We start from the raw sequence: 22,183 nt of genomic DNA, 5'->3' as shown, positions 1-22,183 counted from the left end.
ATGTTTCTGCAGTGTGTTTATTTCAAAATATAAAAAGATGTCAGGTGAGCACGTCTTGTAACACAATCATGGTTTGCTAGAGTATCTTCTATGTAATGAATCTAAACTCTTTTTTTTTTAGATGACCGCCCACCTCAAGGAATTTTATCTAAAACATACGATGATTTTCAGAACAAGCTCACCGACACTTATGTCACCTATATATTGGAGAAAGAACAGATTGTGAGTTCTGCGGAGTCAAATATGATAAGTGTTCTTGTGGGAGATGGATCAAAGTCTCACTCTTATTTCAATGGACCACTGGACCCCGAGTTACAGTACAGGTACCATAATTATATTTCTATTATTAAAAGACGTCAGAGGACTAAGTCTAGCTATTGATTTTCCAAGTTATCTGATGCCTACTTCTTATAAAGCACTGATGGTTTATCGATACACTGCTCATTAGATTAAGAGAACATTTGCATATCACAGCATAGGCCCAAGTCAATTACACTTCAGGGATATCAAACTGCACAGTTAGAAAGCACAAGCGATTGTGAATTAATTTCACTTGGTCTGGAATTAATGAAAGGGACAACAACAAAACAACTCCCAAAAAGGGAATGGTTTCGCCATTCGCCAGCCTTGGTCCAAAGAGTTAAAATCTATTTAACTTTCCTGACTGATTATTTTCTATTTTTCCATTTTGTTAGTGTTCTTGTCACTGCTGGTAGCATGATGCAGTAACTAAAGCCCATCAAGTTGTATTAGGTAATCCAGGTAATCAAGTTCCTCGAATATGTCATGTCCATGCAAACAGATATCACAACATGAGCCAATATGTAAAGAAAGTTGAAAATTGCCATAAATAGGCATCAATCCAGTACATGTGCTATCTGCTCCTTTGTGCAGGGAAGAAAAGGTGGAGCACTGCTTAAGTCCCATAATATTACCTTCAGCAGGCTATTGGTATGCGTGTTTCAGAACATACTGTCAGAAAATGGCTCCATGGAATGTATGAGGGCCTGGGTTAATGATGGTCTTGGGAAGCATATACAGTAATTGGAGAGTTCTGTAAATCTTCATGTGGGAGTCATCGGTCCTTTGCTGACAAAATCCTTAGAGCTATTGTAAGACCTGGGTTCCTCCTAGTGTAGAAAAACGCACAGCATCATATGGCCCGAATTTGTCTGGGTTCACGTTGACTATCGCCGCTGCTTCCTGCAGGCTATGTCAGTTATAATTTTTGCTTAGTGCTGCTGTAGCTGACTGGAATTGCTCTGTTTGTTCTTGCTGTGTTTGCTGTCTGAACCCATGTCGCTGTTTTCCCCAATTCCAATCTTGACTCAGTGCTTCCCTTTAGTGTGCAGACTCCCTGGCTTTAACTTGGCTTGTATCTTGACCTGTTTCTGTCCTTTGTCTCTTGGCTTTTCTGCTCCTGACCGTTACTGACCCCCTGGCTTGTCTCTGACCGTGTTTGCTTATTCCTTTAGTACTGCACTACAGTCTAGGATTTGACCCGGCTTGTTTTACTATTCTGATGCCACCCGTGGTAGCCTCACTGCAGGTCAGCTCTGTTTAGGTGCAGACCTGCTTCCTCTCTACTGCCATTTAGTGAAGCCTGCACCTACCTGCATTGCAGCAGCATGACACCAGCATGCAGTGTGCACTTGCCCTCTCTCCTATACTTTCATTAGCCGCAAGCGTGCTGGATACTGGGCTGTGACGTGCGGTGAATCACCACCCACCCCCATTGGTGTGCACAAATGGGTTATGCCCAGGTGATGCAAGGCATTCTGCAACTTGACGTGACATCAGTGGCGGCTGCAGTCGGAATCACGTGATGCCGACTGAGCGGTCAGCGATAGTGCCGCTCACTGCACAGGTGACAAGAAAAGTTTTTTTTACAAAAACACTTATTTAGAAGGTTTAAATCAGTGGGGGCATTATAGAATGTAGTGGACAACCCCTTTAACAAAACACACTAACTATAAAATTATCTTCTGATTTTTAGGGTCAGTATTGCTGAATTTAATAACATCAAGTATGACACAAACACAGACACCATCAATGAAGAAAAATCTATGGTATCTTTCACAAGTTACATGGATCCTTCCTCTGTATTAACAAGGAAAAATATAAATTCTGTTAATGAAATCTCAAGAATCGACTATGTGAAACCTTCTTTTACGGGTATGTTACAGTTATCAATTAGCATTTGTGGGGTGGCAAATTCCGTTTAAAGATTTTACTATAAAAGGAATAGTATAAAAATATATTACTATGTTAAATTTGGATATTTTCAATCCAATGAACATATTTTATCTATGATCTATCCACAGGTCTTACTAAAAACAACATTGTGTTAAGTCAGTCTGAACTAGGGAATTCAATAGATGTTACGTTCTCGCCTCTTGACAATTCAAATGGACCTGTTGTGGCGTATGCTGTTATAGTAACAACAGAGATGACCGGTAAGAGCTAGGTTTTCTACTGAAATACACTATAGATATATTGAATGAATGTAGCATGCCAGCCATCGATAGACGTAGGGCAACCTCATTCCCTGTTAAATAGTAAGGGTGTAAATAGAGGGGTGTCTCATGAACTGGGCTAGGAATGAATATCATATAGAACTAGATGGCAGCCCGATTCTAAAGAATCGGGAGTCTAGAATCCATATATACTTTATTTATTCAAATGTAAGAATAATACAATTAATAAATAATAGTAAGAAAGAACAAAAATAATAGGCAGTATATGGAGAAAACACCAAACAAAAGTTCAAAATTGGTGTGAAAATGTCACTGAACCACTTCACAACTAAATATATATAGTTTTGGTAAATGGTATTATCATTTTTTTGACGAAATTCGGCAGGAGCTTGAAGAGCAACGTCACTGGGCCCGCCTCCACGCAGTAGAAACTTGCTGTGAGGTAAAAATTCAAAAATCACACCAAAATGGCGGGCGGAGTGTGTCACAGTACGGCACGTTTCTGATTGGTCGCTCGCAGCAGGCGGCAACCAATCAGACACTGGACACTGTTGACGTCACTTATCTCCGGACATTAGCTCCGGACATTAGCTCCGGACATTAGCTCCGGACAAAGCCACGGAAGTTGGCACAAATTGCAGGAAGTAGTATTCTAGGCAATTATATATTAGATTATTGCCTATATAATGTTTCTGCAGTGTGTTCATTCCAAAACATAAAATGTGGCAGGTGAGCACATCTTATAACACAATCATGGTTTGCTAGAGTATCTTCTATGTAATGAATCTAAGCTATTTTTTTTTAGATGACCATCCACGTAAAGGAATTTTATCTAAAACATACAATGATTTTCAGAACAAGCTCACCGACACTTATGTCACCTATATATTGGAGAAAGAACAGATTGTGAGTTCTGGGCAGTCAAATATGATAAGTGTTCTTGTGGGAGATGGATCAAAGTCTCATTCTTATTTCAATGGACCACTGGACCCCGAGTTACAGTACAGGTACCATAACTATATTTCTATTATTAAAAGATGTCAGAGGACTAAGTGTAGATGATCTTTTCACCCCAAAATTTTTATTTTCACAATGGTAACAGGAGAAATTAGACCACCAAAGATGTTGTGCAATTTTATCTCAGTACACCGATACCCCATATGTGTGGGTAAACCACTGATTGGGCGCACGGCAAAGCTTTGAAGAGAAGGAGCGCCATTTGACGTCTTCATTGCAGAATTGGCTGCAATTAAGATCAGATGCCATGTTGCATTTTGAGAGCGCCTGATGTGCCTAAACAGTGGAAACCCCCCACAAGTGATACCATTTTGGAAACTAGACCCCATAAGGAACTTATCTAGATGTGTGGTGTGCACTTTGAACCCCCAACTGCTTCACAGAAGTTTATAACGTAGAGCCGTTAAAATAAAAAAATCACATTTTTTCCACAAAAATGATCTTTTCACCCCCAAATGTTTATTTTCACAAGGGTAGCAGGAGAAATTAGACCACAAAAGTTGTTGTGTAATTTGTCCTGAGTACTCCGATACCCCATATGTGGGGGTAAACCACTGTTTGGACGCACGGCAGAGCTCAAAAGGGAAGGAGCGTCGTTTTGGAATGCAGACCAACCCTAGCCCTAACCCTAATTTTAGCCCCAACCCTAACCCTAATTTTAGCCCCAACCCTAATCCTAACCCTAATTTTAGCCCCAACCCTAACCCAAATGGGAAAATGAAAATAAATAATTTTTTTTTTGTTTTATTATTTTTCCCTAACTAAGGGGGGGTTATTTACAATTATTTTTATTTTGATCACTGTATGGTTTATCACAGTGACCAAAATTAACCAATAGGAAAAATCTTCCTATTGTTGCCGGGTGCCTGCGGCAGATCTCGGCAGGCGCACTCCGCATGCGCCCGACATTTTTTCCCTGATCAAGATGGCGGCGCCCACCGGAGGAAGCAGGAGGGCCGAGGAGCACCTGGAGACACTGGCAAGTATGAAGGGGGGATCGGGGACCCTATTTCTCTCTCCTCTAATGTGCGATCACATCAGAGGAGAGAGAAAGTACATGGCACATCGGGCTTTTTTTTTGCAGCCGCCACTACACTGTTAGTAGCGACGATCGCAAAACCAGGTCGGTAAAAACTGACCCGAATTATGTACTTTGTGGTCTTGGCTACCCCTGGCAGCCGAGACCTCAAGATCTGCCGTTTATCGGCCGGCAGATCTCAGCAGGCACACTACACATGCGCCCTCCATTTTTTTCCGGGTAAAGATGTCAGTGCCCATGGGGTAGGAAGTGGAAGGACCCAGGAACACCGGGAGACTCCGGTAAGTACCGGGGGGATCGGGACCCTATTTCTCTCTCCTCTGATGTGCGATCACATCAGAGGAGAGAGAAATTAAATAGCAAATTGCACTTTTTTTTGCGGCTGCCGGTAAACTGTTAATTACCGGCGATCGCAACCCGGGAGTCGGTAAAAAATGACCCGAATCATATTCTCTGGGGGCCCGGCTACTCTTGGCAGCCGAAACCCGGAGAAAATCTGACTCTGTGGGGCGCTATACACTTTTTCCACAGCGCCGTTAATTAACGGCGTTATGGTTTAAGTACCCTTAACTACCGCCGTTAAAAGGCGTATCGGCGGTCGTTAAGGGGTTAACCTTCCTTACTGATTCTTTTCTATTTTTCCATTTTGTTAGTGTTCTTGTCACTGCTGGTAGCATGAGGCAGTAACTAAAGCCCATCAAGTTGTATAGGTAATCCAGGTAATCAAGTTCCTCGAATATGTCACGTCCATGCAAGCAGATATCACAACATGAGCCATTACGTAAAGAAAGCTGGAAAAAGGTATAAAAAGGCATCAATCCAATAGATGTGCTATCTGTTCCTTTGTGCATGGAAGAAAAGGAAGAGCACTGCTAAAGTCCCATAATATTACCGTCAGCAGGCTATTGGTATGCGTATTTGAGAAAATGCTGTCAGAAAACGGCTTCATGGAAAGAATGAGGGCCTGACGTTATGTAGCGGGATCATGCAGGCTGATTGATATTCAACAGAAAATGCCAGAATACGCAGGTCCATTACCATCCTGTTCTCTTCTCAGATGAGAGCAGGTGACAATGAACCCTTGGCAGACATGAAAGAGTCTACAGACACCATGGTGAACATTATATTGCCTGCATAATCATTCAGCATGGCCAGTTCAGCAATGGGTTAATGATGGTCTAGGGAAACATATCATTGGAGAGTTCTGTAAACCTTCATGTGAGGGTCAATGGTAGTTTGCTGACAAAATCCTTAGAGATATTGTAAGACCTTGGTTCCTTCTAGTGTAGAAAAATGACCGGCATTATATGGCCCGAATTTGTATTTGCAGTATAATGAAGGCATTGATGTTATTGACTGGCCTTCATATTCCCCAGACATGAATCCAATTGAGATAATCTGATGCTGCCACATAGCTTCACATACTTTCTTGCAGCTCACTTACTACCTGATCGAGGTCTGGAGGCCTGAGATGAGATTTCCCAGGACATCATCTGCTGTCTCATTAGGGGCTTACCCATATGTTGAGGGGATTGGATACTAGCATGTGGGACCATATACACTACTGAGTCACATTTTGAGTGACCATGATGAAATTCACGCAGATCTATGATAGAAATATTTTACTTTGGTGTGGGGGGTGATTTGGAATACAGCCTCATTGGGCTGATAATTTTGTTGCCTATTGACTGTCAATAGTAATGTTCAATTTGAATATTTCCTTCATTGAGATCTGATGTATGGTTTATTAATTTGAACATTGCACAAAGAAATTATCTCAATGTGAAAAATGGATTTTTTTTTTTTTTTTTTGGGGGGGGGGGGGGGGGAACTGAAGTCTCAGTTGCACCCAGGCTGTACTGCATAAGACGCCCTTAAAAAAAAGCAATATAAATGGCTTGTGATGCTTATGAACCCCATGTTACAGATGATGCATTGATGTGGTAATGCTTTGCACTAGCTATAGAATGTGAACATTTTTCTTTTGTCATTCCCTTATTAGAGTTTATTCTATAATGCCCCTTGTAAACAATTATTTTCTATAAATACCTCTAGTTACCATCTGTGCCTGTGAGCAGCGCGCACCCATCCTGATTGACTGGACTGTGGCAGGTGTTTCACTGCACATCACAGTCCAGCAACATGATCCAGATCGTGTTTTGAGTCCTGTCTTCCCTTTTTCCCGGTCTGTTCATGTCAAGAGTTAACCTTTTTTAGCCTCTGTCTGGGTTCATGTTGACTATCGCTGCCGCTGCTTCCTGCAGGCTGTGTCAGTTATAGTTTTTGCTTAGTGCTGCTGTAGCTGACTCTGATTGCTCTGATTGGTCCTGCTGCATTTGCTGTTTGACCCCGTGTCGCTGTTTTCCCCTATTCCTGTCTTGACTCAGTGCTTCCCTTTAGTGTGCAGACTCCCTGGCTTTAACTTGGCTTGTATCCCGACCTGTTTCCGTCCTTTGTCTTTTGGCTTATCTGCTCCTGACCATTACTGACCCCCTGGCTTGCCTCTGATCGCATTTGCTGATTCCTTTGGTACTGCACTACAGTCTAGGATTTGACCCGGCTTGTTTAGCTATTCTGATGCCACCTGTGGTAGCCTCACTGCAGGACAGCTCTGTTTAGGTGCAGACCTGCTTCCTCTCTACTGCCATTTAGTGAAGCCTGCACCTACCTGCATTGCAGCAGCATTACACCAGCATGCAGTGTGCACTTTCCCTCTCTCCTATACTTTCATTAGCAGCAAGTGTGCTGGATACTGGGCTGTGACGTGCGGTGAATCACCACCCACCCCCATTGGTGAGCACAAATGGGTTACGCCAAGGTGGTGCAAGGCATTCTGCAACTTGACGTGACATCAGTGGCGGCTGCAGCCGGAATCACGTGATGCAGACTGAGCGGTCAGCGATAGTGCCGCTCACAGGCACAGATGACAAGAAAAGGTTTTTTACAAAAAAACATTTATTTACAAGGTTTAAATCGGTGGGGCATTATAGAATGTAGTGGACAACCCCTTTAACAAAACACACTAACTATAAAATTATCTTCTGATTTTTAGGGTCAGTATTGCTGAATTTAATAATATCAAGTATGACACAAACACAGACACAGACACCATCAATGAAGAAAAATCTATGGTATCTTTCACAAGTTACATGGATCCTTCCTCTGTATTAACAAGGAAAAATATAAATTCTGTTAATGAAATCTCAAGAATCGACTATGTGAAACCTTCTTTTACGGGTATGTTACAGTTATTAATTAGCATTTGTGGGTCAGCAAAGGCCGTTTAAAGATTGTACTATAAAAGGAATATTTTAAAAATATATTACTATGTTAAATTTGGATATTTTCAATCCAATGAACATATTTTATCTATGATCTATCCACAGGTCTTACTGAAAACAACATTGTGTTAAGTCAGTCTGAACTTGGGAATTCAATAGATGTTACGTTCTCGCCTCTTGACAATTCAAATGGACCTGTTGTGGCGTATGCTGTTATAGTAACAACAGAGATGACCGGTAAGAGCTAGGCTTTCTACTGAAATACACTATAGATATACTGAACGATTGAAGGATGCCAGCCATCGATAGAGGTAGGGCAACCTCTTTCCCTTTTAAATAGTAAGGGTGTAAATAGAGGGGTGTCTCATGAACTGGGCTGGGAATGAATATCATATAGAATTATTGCCTTTATAATGTTTCGGCAGTGTGTTCTTTCCAAAACATAAAATATGTAAGGTGAGCACATCTTATAACACAATCATGGTTTGCTAGAGTATCTTCTATGTAATGAATCTAAGCTATTTTTTTTTAGATGACCATCCACGTAAAGGAATTTTATCTAAAACATACAATGATTTTCAGAACAAGCTCACCGACACTTATGTCACCTATATATTGGAGAAAGAACAGATTGTGAGCTCTGGGCAGTCAAAAATGATAAGTGTTCTTGTGGGAGATGGATCAAAGTCTCACTCTTATTTCAATGGACCACTGGACCCCGAGTTACAGTACAGGTACCATAACTATATTTTTATCATTGAAAGACATCGGACGACAAAATATAGACATTATTACTGCAAGTCTTCTGTTGCCCATTTCTTAAAAAGTACTGGTAGATTGCTCTAATTAAGAGAACAACCAGGCAGCATGCAGCATTACTGACATGTTCCAAATGTCCAACATTGCCACACTGTTATCTTCTCAGGTTAGAGTAGGTTCACACTTAACACGTGACAGAGTCTGGAGATCCCATGGTGAATGTTAAGCTGCCTGGAGCAATATCCAGCATGACTGGTTTAGTGGTTGGAAGTGATGTTCTGGGGAAAATATACTTAGAGGGTTGTGCCAGCCTCCATGTGATAGTCATTGGTAATGAAAATCTTAGGGCCATTGACCGACCTGGTTGCCTCCTGTTGCAATACAATGAGCTACGTCATGCGGATAGGGTCTACACAATTCCTGGATGATAATGGCATTAATGCCATTCATTGTCCCTCACACTCCCCATACATGAATCCAATTGAAAACTTCTGCAACATTATATATCAGTTCATCTGATGCCACCACATAGTGCCACAGACTGTCTTAGAGCTCACTAATGCCCTGGATGAAGTTCTGGAAGGAGATTCCCCTGGAACACCTTTTGCTGTCTTATCGGGAGCATTACAAGTCTCAGGAGACAGAAATATGCGGCTTATGAAGCTTGAGGACCCTTATTACAGATAATGCTTTGAGGTGCAGGACTTTCAGCTATATTTATGAGTGAACATTTTTGCTGTGTGACTCCGTTAGAAGACCAATCTAACTACTAAAATATTTTTTTTATTTTCAGGGTTAGCATCGCTAGCTTTAATAATATAAAATATAACCGAAACAAGGACACCATTAATGAAAAACAATCTATGGTATCTTTCACAAACTATATGGATCCCTCCTCTGTATTATCTAGATCAAATATAAATTCTCTTAATGCAATCTCAAGAATCGGCGCCATGGAACCTCCTTATACAGGTATATTACAGATCTGTATCTCTGTCTAATACTTTGTAGCCAACTTCATAGAGCAATGCTATCTGACTGTGGCATTCAGCAGTCACTCATAGCCAAGGAAGAAGCACTCGCTGTGCTTTCTCCATCTGTCTCCATAAATGCTCCGATTTCCCCTCTCCTGGCAGTATTATGAGTGGTACTAACAGTGGGTTATATGCAGTGTCAGACTGGGGTGCCAAGGGCCCACCAGTAACATTGACTTTGGGGGGAGGGGCACTTTTCACCTGCATACAAATTTTACACTACCCCCATTCATAAATTTACCGATATCTCTATATAATCATAAACTGGGTAGTTTGGTAAATGAATGATGAGATCCTGCTTTTTTGTACTGAATGAATCAAGTGAATTATGTCAAGTAGTGCCCATAGAGGAGGGTTGAGGGCACAGATCTGCACAGGGGTCCACCAGGGGATTGCCCTGTTTGTTATGGCTGGCAATCAGGCAACACAGCGTGCAGTAATCAGCGCACATACAGAGATCTGGCAATAACCAAAAACAATAGGACGAGCTCTGAGACGTGGAATCTCTGTAGACTGCAGTACCTGATCTATCCTCACACAACTATAAGCAGCAGTGGATTGCGCCTAACAACTACCTATGCAACTCGGCACTGCCTGAGGAGCTGACTAGCCTGAAGATAGAAATACAAGCCTGACTTACCTCAGAGAAATACCCCAAAGGAATAGGCAGCCCCCCACATATAATGACTGTTAGCAAGATGAAAAGACAAACGTAGGAATGAAATAGATTCAGCAAAGTGAGGCCCGATATTCTAGACAGAGCGAGGATAGCAAAGAGAACTATGCAGTCTACAAAAAACCCTAAAACGAAAACCACGCAAAGGGGCAAAAAGACCCACCGTGCCGAACTAACAGCACGGCGGTGCACCCCTCTGCTTCTCAGAGCTTCCAGCAAAAGACAATAGCAAGCTGGACAGAAAAAAACAGAAAACAAACTAGAAGCACTTATCTAGCAGAGCAGCAGGCCCAAGGAAAGATGCAGTAGCTCAGATCCAACACTGGAACATTGACAAGGAGCAAGGAAGACAGACTCAGGTGGAGCTAAATAGCAAGGCAGCCAACGAGCTCACCAAAACACCTGAGGGAGGAAGCCCAGAGACTGCAATACCACTTGTGACCACAGAAGTGAACTCAGCCACAGAATTCACAACAGTACCCCCCCCCTTGAGGAGGGGTCACCGAACCCTCACCAGAACCCCCAGGCCGACCAGGATGAGCCACATGAAAGGCACGAACAAGATCTGGGGCATGGACATCAGAGGCAAAAACCCAGGAATTATCTTCCTGAGCATAACCCTTCCATTTGACCAGATACTGGAGTTTCCGTCTAGAGACACGAGAATCCAAAATCTTCTCCACAATATACTCCAATTCCCCCTCCACCAAAACAGGGGCAGGAGGCTCCACAGATGGAACCATAGGTGCCACGTATCTCCTCAACAACGACCTATGGAATACATTATGTATGGAAAAGGAGTCTGGGAGGGTCAGACGAAAAGACACCGGATTGAGAATCTCAGAAATCCTATACGGACCAATAAAACGAGGTTTAAATTTAGGAGAGGAAACCTTCATAGGAATATGACGAGAAGATAACCAAACCAAATCCCCAACACGAAGTCGGGGTCCCACACGGCGTCTGCGATTAGCGAAAAGCTGAGCCTTCTCCTGGGACAAGGTCAAATTGTCCACTACCTGAGTCTAGATCTGCTGCAACCTGTCCACCACAGAATCCACACCAGGACAGTCCGAAGACTCAACCTGTCCTGAAGAGAAACGAGGATGGAACCCAGAATTGCAGAAAAATGGAGAGACCAAGGTAGCCGAGCTGGCCCGATTATTAAGGGCGAACTCAGCCAACGGCAAAAATGACACCCAATCATCCTGGTCAGCGGAAACAAAACATCTCAGATATGTTTCCAAGGTCTGATTGGTTCGTTCGGTCTGGCCATTAGTCTGAGGATGGAAGGCCGAGGAGAAAGATAGGTCAATGCCCATCCTACCACAAAAGGCTCGCCAGAACCTCGAGACAAACTGGGAACCTCTGTCAGAAACAATATTCTCAGGAATGCCATGTAAACGAACCACATGCTGGAAGAACAAAGGCACCAAATCAGAGGAGGAAGGCAATTTAACCAAGGGCACCAGATGGACCATTTTAGAAAAGCGATCACAGACCACCCAAATGACCGACATTTTTTGAGAAACGGGAAGGTCAGAAATGAAATCCATCGAAATATGTGTCCAAGGCCTCTTCGGGACCGGCAAGGGCAAAAGCAACCCACTGGCACGTGAACAGCAGGGCTTAGCCCTAGCACAAATTCCACAGGACTGCACAAAAGCACGCACATCCCGTGACAGAGATGGCCACCAGAAGGATTTAGCAACCAACTCCCTGGTACCAAAGATTCCTGGATGACCGGCCAGCACCGAACAATGAAGTTCAGAGATAACTTTACTAGTCCACCTATCACGGACGAACAGTTTCTCGGCCGGACAACGATCAGGTTTATTAGCCTGAAATTTCTGCAACACTCTCCGCAAATCAGGGGAGATGGCAGACACAATGACTCCTTCCTTGAGGATACTCGCCGGCTCAGATAACCCCGGAGAGTCGGGCACAAAACTCCTAGACAGAGCATCCGCCTTCACATTTTTAGAGCCCGGAAGGTATGAAATCACAAAATCAAAACGAGCAAAAAATAACGACCAACGGGCCTGTCTAGGATTCAAGCGCTTGGCAGACTCGAGATAAGTCAAGTTCTTATGATCAGTCAATACCACCACGCGATGCTTAGCACCCTCAAGCCAATGACGCCACTCCTCGAATGCCCACTTCATGGCCAGCAACTCTCGGTTGCCCACATCATAATTACGCTCAGCAGCAGAAAATTTCCTGGAAAAGAAAGCACATGGTTTGAACACTGAGCAACCAGAACCTCTCTGTGACAAAACCGCCCCTGCACCAATCTCAGAAGCATCAACCTCGACCTGGAACGGAAGAGAAACATCAGGTTGACACAACACAGGGGCACAGCAAAAACGACGCTTCAACTCCTGAAAAGCTTCCACGGCAGCAGAAGACCAATTAACCAAATCAGCACCCTTCTTGGTCAAATCGGTCAATGGACTGGCAATGCTAGAAAAATTACAGATGAAGCGACGATAAAAATTAGCAAAGCCCAGGAATTTCTGCAGACTTTTTAGAGATGTCGGCTGAGTCCAATCCTGGATGGCCTGAACCTTAACCGGATCCATCTCGATAGTAGAAGGGGAAAAGATGAACCCCAAAAATGAAACTTTCTGCACACCGAAGAGACACTTTGATCCCTTCACGAACAAGGAATTAGCACGCAGTACCTGGAAAACCATTCTGACTTGCTTCACATGAGACTCCCAATCATCTGAGAAGATCAAAATGTCATCCAAGTAAACAATCAAGAATTTATCCAGATACTCACGGAAAATGTCATGCATAAAAGACTGAAAAACAGATGGAGCATTGGCAAGTCCGAACGGCATCACCAGATACTCAAAATGACCCTCGGGCGTATTAAATGCCGTTTTCCATTCATCTCCCTGCCTGATTCTCACCAGATTATACGCACCACGAAGATCAATCTTAGTAAACCAACTAGCCCCCTTAATCCGAGCAAACAAGTCAGAAATCAATGGCAAGGGATACTGAAACTTAACAGTGATCTTATTAAGAAGGCGGTAATCAATACACGGTCTTAGCGAACCATCCTTCTTGGCTACAAAAAAGAACCCTGCTCCCAATGGTGACGACGATGGGCGAATATGTCCCTTCTCCAGGGACTCCTTCACATAACTGCGCATAGCGGTGTGTTCAGGTACGGACAAATTAAATAAACGACCCTTAGGGAATTTACTACCAGGAATCAAATCGATAGCACAATCACAATTCCTATGCGGAGGTAGGGCATCAGACTTGGACTCTTCAAATACATCCTGAAAGTCCGACAAGAACTCTGGGATGTCAGAAGGAATGGATGACGAAATAGACAAAAATGGAACATCACCATGTACTCCCTGACAACCCCAGCTGGTTACCGACATAGAGTTCCAATCCAATACTGGATTATGGGTTTGTAGCCATGGCAACCCCAACACGACCACATCATGCAAATTATGCAGTACCAGAAAGCGAATAACTTCCTGATGTGCAGGAGCCATGCACATGGTCAGCTGGGCCCAGTACTGAGGCTTATTCTTGGCCAAAGGTGTAGCATCAATTCCTCTCAACGGAATAGGACACCGCAAAGGCTCCAAGAAAAATCCACAACGTTTAGCATAATCCAAATCCATCAGATTCAGGGCAGCGCCTGAATCCACAAACGCCATGACAGAATACGATGACAAAGAGCACATTAAGGTAATGGACAAAAGGAATTTGGACTGTACAGTACCAATAACGGCAGAGCTATCGAACCGCCTAGTGCGTTTAGGACAATTAGAAATAGCATGAGTAGAATCACCACAATAGAAACACAGTCTGTTCAGACGTCTGTGTTCTTGCCGTTCTACTTTAGTCATAGTCCTGTCGCACTGCATAGGCTCAGGTTTACTCTCAGGCAGTACCGCCAGATAGTGCACAGATTTACGCTCGCGCAAGCGACGACCGATCTGAATGGCCAAGGACATAGACTCATTCAAACCAGCAGGCATAGGAAATCCCACCATTACATCCTTAAGAGCTTCAGAGAGACCCTTTCTGAACAAAGCCGCTAGTGCAGATTCATTCCACAGAGTGAGTACTGACCACTTCCTAAATTTCTGACAATATACTTCTACATCATCCTGACCCTGGCATAAAGCCAGCAGATTTTTCTCAGCCTGATCCACTGAATTAGGCTCATCGTAAAGCAATCCGAGCGCCAGGAAAAATGCATCAACATTACTCAATGCAGAATCTCCTGGTGCAAGAGAAAACGCCCAGTCCTGTGGGTCGCCGCGCAAAAAAGAAATAATAATCAAAACCTGTTGAATAGGATTACCAGAAGAATGAGGTTTCAAGGCCAAAAATAGCTTACAATTATTTCTGAAGCTCAGGAACTTAGTTCTGTCACCAAAAAACAAATCAGGAATCGGAATTTTTGGTTCTAGCATCGATTTCTGATCAATAGTATCTTGAATCTTTTGTACATTTACAACGAGATTATCCATTGAGGAGCACAGAGCCTGAATATCCATGTCCACAGCTGTGTCCTGAAGCACTCTAATGTCTAGGGGAAAAAAAAGACCGAAGACAGAGCTAAGAAAAAAAAATGATGTCAGGATTTCTTTTTTCCCTCTATTGGGAATCATTGGTGTGGCTCCTTGTACTGTTATGGCTGGCAATCAGGCAACACAGCGTGCAGTAATCAGCGCACATACAGAGATCTGGCAATAACCAAAAACAATAGGACGAGCTCTGAGACGTGGAATCTCTGTAGACTGCAGTACCTGATCTATCCTCACACAACTATAAGCAGCAGTGGATTGCGCCTAACAACTACCTATGCAACTCGGCACTGCCTCAGGAGCTGACTAGCCTGAAGATAGAAATACAAGCCTGACTTACCTCAGAGAAATACCCCAAAGGAATAGGCAGCCCCCCACATATAATGACTGTTAGCAAGATGAAAAGACAAACGTAGGAATGAAATAGATTCAGCAAAGTGAGGCCCGATATTCTAGACAGAGCGAGGATAGCAAAGAGAACTATGCAGTCTACAAAAAACCCTAAAACGAAAACCACGCAAAGGGGCAAAAAGACCCACCGTGCCGAACTAACAGCACGGCGGTGCACCCCTCTGCTTCTCAGAGCTTCCAGCAAAAGACAATAGCAAGCTGGACAGAAAAAAACAGAAAACAAACTAGAAGCACTTATCTAGCAGAGCAGCAGGCCCAAGGAAAGATGCAGTAGCTCAGATCCAACACTGGAACATTGACAAGGAGCAAGGAAGACAGACTCAGGTGGAGCTAAATAGCAAGGCAGCCAACGAGCTCACCAAAACACCTGAGGGAGGAAGCCCAGAGACTGCAATACCACTTGTGACCACAGAAGTGAACTCAGCCACAGAATTCACAACACCTGTTACCCTATGGGCCAGTCCGAGCCTGGTTATATGTCCTCCTCAGTCTCCAGACAGATAACCTGTTTACTGCAGAAAAAAAAACATGTGTAAATGCTGGACCAGAGTAGAAGAAGCCAGCCCCTAAGCGAACTATATCATGAGCAGCCTGTAATAGGAAAATAGTGCAATATCGAGAATGAATTGTATTTGTAAAAATTAATTGCTTTTCTAAGATCTTTTACACAGAATGCATTTTTAATGTAAAAAAATATACAAATATATTACTATATTACAGATTCTCAATCTAATGAACATTTTTATCTCTAATCTTTCCACAGAGCTGCTTGATAACATTGTGATCAGTCCGTCTGAACACAGTGGTTCAGTAGACGTTACGTTCTCGCCTTTTATTAGTTCAAATGAACCCATAGTGGCGTATGCTGCCATAATTACAACAGAGATGAATGGTAAGTGCTAGAATTTGGGGAAATAGACAATAGACATAATGTTACGTGCTGGTCATCGATAGATATTAGGGCAGAGACAGACTGCCGTATTTCTCGTGTGAGAGTCGCATCGTAAACCTTGTACTGGCTGTCTGCTCTCCTGACCTGAGCTTGACAGCTGCATAGTAATCCGTCACGCTGTCTTGCTCAGGTCAGGAGAGGTGCTGGGCCAGTCTGTGCAGTGCGATGCGATTCTCGCACGAGAAATACGGCAGTCTGTCTCTGCACTAAGACAACTTCTTCATATCTTCTGTCAGTTAGTATGGTGAACATAGAGGCGTGTCTGATCAGTTCAGTTCAAGTAGTAGTAAATGTGGGAGATAGTAAGGGAGCATATTTTATAAGTCATGCACAAGGATGGTTTGCTACCTTCTGTATTATGAGGGATCTTGTCCCATTTGGTGCCTCTTATCCTTTAAAAATAAACTTTTGATTTTACTTTTTAGACAACCGCCCAAATTGGGGTGTTTTATCTAAAACATACAATGATTTTAAGAACAATCTTACCGACACGTATGTCACCTATATCTTTGAACAAGAACCCATCATGAGTTCTGAGAAGTCAAATACGCTAAGTGTTATTGTGGGTGATAAATCGAAGACTCATTCTTATTTCAATGGACCACTGGACCCCAAGTTACAGTACAGGTATCCTCATACTTACATGCAAGCTTTTTTATTTTTCCGCTGATAGGAGCTGTACGATGGCTTGTTTTTTTAAGGGACAAGATGATGTTTTCAGCGGTACCATGCTTATTTATTTCTGTCTTTTGATCGTGTTTTATTCTACTTTTTATTCAACAGTATAATGATAAATCATTGTTTTTTTGCCTTGTTTTTCATTTATTGTTTTATGGTGTTCACTAAAGGGGTTAACTAGTGGGACAGATTCATAGGTCGTGTCATTCTGGACGCAGTGATACCAAATATGTTTACTTTTATTATTCATATTTTTTTCATGCAAATATTTATTTATGTGTACAATACTGTATATTTTTTTTTATTTTTTTTATTTTTACAATTACTTAAAAACTTTTTAAAAACTTTTTTTCTTTGTCCCACTATGGGACTATCATTTTTTACAGGCTGATCGCTTGTATTGCATGGAGATGCAGCAGTATCCCAACGCTATGCAAATTGTCGCGGCGTCTCCGATCCAAGGGCAGATGGGCTGTCTTCCCTCTGTCCGCTCCCAGAATGCTGCAATAAAGTTCGATTGCAGCATTTAAGCCCGTGTACACAAACGTTCGCCTGAACATATCCATCCGTCCCAGGTCAATAAGGCCCAGGTCACAGGGACGTATAGATACGCCCAAGGTGGGAAAGAGGTTAAAGGGAAGCTGTGATATAAAAAAATGCTATTAGCCTATAGATATGGGGTTAATCAGCAAGTTAATAGCATTCTGAAGTGCCCATAAGCCACACTGAAAGCCTGGCTACCAGGATAACATTTTATTCCTTGCGGCAGCCTGTGGCTTTGAGTAATAGAGGTGCTGCTTAAAGGGAACCTGTCACCACGAAAATCGTGGGTGAGGTAAGCCCACCGGCATCAGGGGCTTATCTACAGCATTCTGTAATGCTGTATATAAGCCCCCGATGTTACATGAAAAAGGAGAAAAAGACGTTATATTATACTTACCCAGGGGCGGTCCCGCTGCTGGTCAGGTCAGATGGGCGTCTCTGGTCCGCTGCGGCGCCTCCCATCTTCATTCCAAGACGTCCTCTTCTGATCTTCAGCCACGGCTCCGGCGCAGGCGTACTTTGCTCTGCCCTGTTGAGGGCAGACAAAGTACTGCAGTGCGCAGGCGCCGGGCCTCTGACCTTTCCGGCGCCTGCGCACTGCAGTACTATCCTCTGCCCTCAATAGGGCAGAGCAAAGTACGCCTGCGCCGGAGCCGTGGCTGAAGATCAGAAGAGGATGTCATGGAAAGAAGATGGGAGGCGCCGCAGCGGACCAGAGACGCCCATCCGACCTGACCAGCAGCGGGACCGCCCCTGGGTGAGTATAATATAACATCTTTTTCTCCTTTTTCAGGTAACATCGGGGGCTTATCTACAGCATTACAGAATGCTGTGGATAAGCCCCTGATGCCGGTGGGCTTACCTCACCCGCGATTTTCGGGGTGACAGGTTCCCTTTAAGTCAAAGCTTAGTACACTGTGAGTGGCAGCTATAACCACGCCCCGACACAGATTGACAGCTGGCTCATCAACTTACAAAACAGAAAAGGGACCTTATTATTGAGCGTTACTAGTGATGAGCGAGAATACTCGTTGGATTTTCCTGAGCACGCTCGGGTGGTCTCCGAGTATTTGTGAGTGCTTGGAGATTTCATTTTTGTTGACGCAGCTGCATGATTTACGGCTGCTAGACAGCTTGAGTACATGTGGGGGTTGCCTGGCTGCTAGGCACTTCACAGAATAGCAGCAACCGAAAAAAACAAGTCTGACTTCCCATTTATTTCTCTCTCCTTTGATATGATCTAACACATCAAAGGAGACAGAAATGGGGTACCCCGAGCCCCCTGGAACCTGAGGCACCTCCTGCATCCCACGGTCCTCGGCATCTTCTTCCATTTTGATCCCTGTGATAGATCCTATCACAATGATCAAAGTACAAAAAATAGTAAATCAAACCCCCTTTATCACCCCCTTAGTTGGGTAAAAATAATAAAATTTTAAAAATTGTATTTTTTTCCATTAGGGTTAGGGTTGGAGCTAGGGTTAGGGCTATGTGTTGGGCTTAGTGATAGGGTTAGGGTTGGGGCTAGGGTTAGGGTCCAGGGGCCCACTCTCTCTGCATCGCATCATTCTCCTTTGCTCTTCAACATGAACGGTTGCATCATGCCACCGCTCATGGTGATGAGCAAATGTAGCACAGATGGATTACAACGTGGGACACTATGGATTCTTTCAACTTTGGACAGGTGAGGGATATTGGTTTTTTTAAATTTTATTCTTTTTTTATACTTGATGTAGATAGCAGGGGCTGAATACAACTCTCAACATTGTCCCCTGCTCGCGCTGATCACAGCGTGAGCAGGGGACAATGAAAAGATTTGCCCAAAGCACCTGGAGCCGGGGAACAGTGCAAACTCTACCGCTGATTTCCAGGTGCTGGTACGTTTGATGCTGATGCGGCACACAGCTAGCACACGGATGCCATATGTATGCCACACACGGACCACGGATATCTCCAGTACTGGTTTTCCCAGTAACAGAAATATCAAGACTTGTGAAACAGGCCTAAGGGTATGCATATGTACAGTATGCAATCACATTATTTTTGCATTTTATTTTTCCACCTCAAAAAAATTCAATTTATTTTTCAATTGAATTGTACAGATTATGGTTGACATTAAAGGTGGTAAAAGTTCTGAAATAATTCTTGATTTTTTTGTATATATATTACAAACACCTAGCATCTTAACACGGGTACAATATATACACTTTTCCACTGCATATATAAAAAAAATTATACTTTATATACTGTATACATACATACACATGTATATTTCATATATTTGAACAGTGGATTAATTTAAAGGGGGTGCCTTGAACCCACTCTGATGACTGAGAAGTACCAAAATACATTATTATATAAAATGTGATGCTTTGCTTTGTTGCTCCTTTAACTGACTATACTAATTATTATAATCATCTATTAATTTTCAGAGTTTGCATTGCTGGCTTTAATGAAATTAGGTATGACCCAAACACTGACATCATCAATGAAGAACAATCTCTGGCATCTTTCACAAGCTACATGGGTCCTTTCTCTGTACCAACTACGACAAACAACACATCCCTTAATAAAGTCTCAACAATCGGCAATGAGAAAACTTCTTATACAGGTACATGATAGTTACATATCTCTATTAATTGTGGTTTTCACAGATATAGGAGGCATTTCTTTTGCTTCACTGCTGTAGATATTATATTTATAAGGGCACATGATATGTTTTATCGGATAGCACTTGGACCAATGTTATTCTATGGGACAATGCAGATATGATATTTTTTCTCAAGTCGATTCTTTCATGCAATAGAATTGGATCACACTAGCCGAGTTTGAAACAAGTGTCATTAGCATCCTCGAGCTGATTCTCTTGCATGAGAGAATCATTGCTCGTGTGACCCCGGGCCTTCAGCAAACATTTGCCTATATATAGCACTACCATTAAAAGTATTTATTGATTTCCTATAAATAAAGCTTACTCTTAGTATAAGGGAAAAGTTCAGTAACTTTCTGATGTATTTTGTATTTCCAATTTCCCCACTATCTATATTTGTAAACCTGTAACTTCTGATTAACTGTCAGTAAACAATCAGAGGCAGAAAATGAGTCCATAGGTAGTCCTACTCTCAGCTGAGAAGTAGGTAAAAATGTATCCTTTGTAGACAATTCTCTGAGAAGTCACATTTCTAGAGTAAGTTAGGCATTAGGCCATATAATTAGTGATGAGCGAGTGTACTCGTTACTCGGGTTTTCCACGCATGCTCGCGTGGTCTCCGAGTACTTTGGGCATGCTCAGAGATTGTTTGAGTCACCACAGCTGCATGATTTGCGGCTGCTAGACAGCTTGAATACATGTAGGGATTGTCTGTTTGTTAGGGTATCCCCACATGTATTCAGACTGTCTAGCAGCTGCAAATCATGCAGCGCAGTGACTCAAACAATCTATGAGCATGCTCAAAATACTCAGAGACCATCCGAGCATGCTCGGAAAACCCGAGTAATGAGCACACTCGCTCATCACTACATATAATCAGTATGGCTGGGTGCACACTATCGGTGGTGTGCCCTTTTAAGTAGTATGAACACAGTTGCCTTCATTAGATAAATTTGCAAAACATAAATGGGCACCAGAAACAGTTTAATATGTCTTAACTCACTGAGAGGCAACAATCTTTAATAACACAACAAAATCTCTATAAAGGTAACAGGCATCTGAGATAATGATTAGTGATGAGCGAGTATGCTCATTACTCAAGGTTTCCGAGTATGTTCGGGTGATCTCCGAGTATTTTGGGCATGCTCTGAGATTTAGTTTGTGTCGCCGCAGCTGCATGATATGCGGTTGCTAGACAGCCTGAACACATGTGGGGATTCCCTAACAAACAGGCAACCCCCACATGTATTCAGGCTGTCTAGCAGCCACAAATCATGCAGCTGTGGCGACACATACTAAATCTCTGAGTACGCCCAAAATACTCGGAGATCACCCGAACATACTCGGAAATCTCGAGTAACAAGCATACTCACTCATCACTAATAGCTAAAGATTGAAGGTTTTTGGCCAACTACTGTCTAACGTGTGTGGGCTCCTTAAGACTGTGGGTTACCGACCTTAAGATACCATATTTAAAATATTTATGTTCATATACTGATATAAGTATCACTTCTCCAATTTGTATGTATGAAGTATCTCCATTAAAACAGAATGGTATCCTGACTTCTGATACAAGTAACTTGATATTTCTATACTGTTGTATAACAGTATATATGTGTGTTCATTTTTGTTTTGTCATAAATTTTAATTTTAGGCATCATAGTAGGAGCTGTAGTAGTTTTTGTTGCCGCCGTTGTACTCGCTGCTATCGGATTACGGCGGAAAAAAAGGTAAAATCAGACTTATTTATCACAATTGTTTGATAATGCATTTTTTTCTGTGATCCAAATGTAAAGACTCAAGGAATCCCACGTAATAAACAAATATTTCAGATAATTGAAAAGGTGAAGACTAATCCATGAGGGGTCACAGTCATAAATTGTGGTGATGTTAGTGAGTAAAGGGCTGCATGTTACAGGGGTGGTGTCTTGGTGGCATTTCAGAGTTCTGTTAATGGTTTAGGATAGATTATAATTTGCTTAGTTCAGAATAACCCATTAACGGGAGATCATCTATAAGCAATATACGCTGTGACAGAGAAGTTTTGCAGCTTGTTGTCCTAGCAATACAACAATCACAGGGTTAAGACCTCTGGTGG

General features: G+C 42.7%; 1 protein-coding gene across 6 annotated transcripts in view; it reads left to right on the top strand.

Annotated features, from left to right (window-relative positions):
- The window catches only part of LOC138648709 (uncharacterized), a 131,407-nt gene that overhangs the window by 56,943 nt on the left and 52,281 nt on the right, over window positions 1-22,183 (top strand). For all 6 annotated transcript variants that reach the window (XM_069738541.1, XM_069738540.1, XM_069738536.1 and 3 more), the window contains 12 exons: window positions 122-323; window positions 1,997-2,175; window positions 2,325-2,456; window positions 3,283-3,484; window positions 7,586-7,770; window positions 7,920-8,051; window positions 8,347-8,548; window positions 9,367-9,545; window positions 16,026-16,154; window positions 16,640-16,841; window positions 19,868-20,046; window positions 21,740-21,815. In XM_069738541.1, coding sequence (XP_069594642.1) covers window positions 122-323; window positions 1,997-2,175; window positions 2,325-2,456; window positions 3,283-3,484; window positions 7,586-7,770; window positions 7,920-8,051; window positions 8,347-8,548; window positions 9,367-9,545; window positions 16,026-16,154; window positions 16,640-16,841; window positions 19,868-20,046; window positions 21,740-21,815 — 1,999 coding nt within the window. The remainder of the gene's footprint in view (window positions 1-121; window positions 324-1,996; window positions 2,176-2,324; window positions 2,457-3,282; window positions 3,485-7,585; window positions 7,771-7,919; window positions 8,052-8,346; window positions 8,549-9,366; window positions 9,546-16,025; window positions 16,155-16,639; window positions 16,842-19,867; window positions 20,047-21,739; window positions 21,816-22,183) is intronic.

The sequence above is a fragment of the Ranitomeya imitator genome, chromosome 9 (assembly GCF_032444005.1).
Source record: "Ranitomeya imitator isolate aRanImi1 chromosome 9, aRanImi1.pri, whole genome shotgun sequence".
In the NCBI taxonomy this organism is placed as follows: domain Eukaryota; kingdom Metazoa; phylum Chordata; class Amphibia; order Anura; family Dendrobatidae; genus Ranitomeya; species Ranitomeya imitator.
This window is presented reverse-complemented; position numbering and strand designations above follow the sequence as displayed.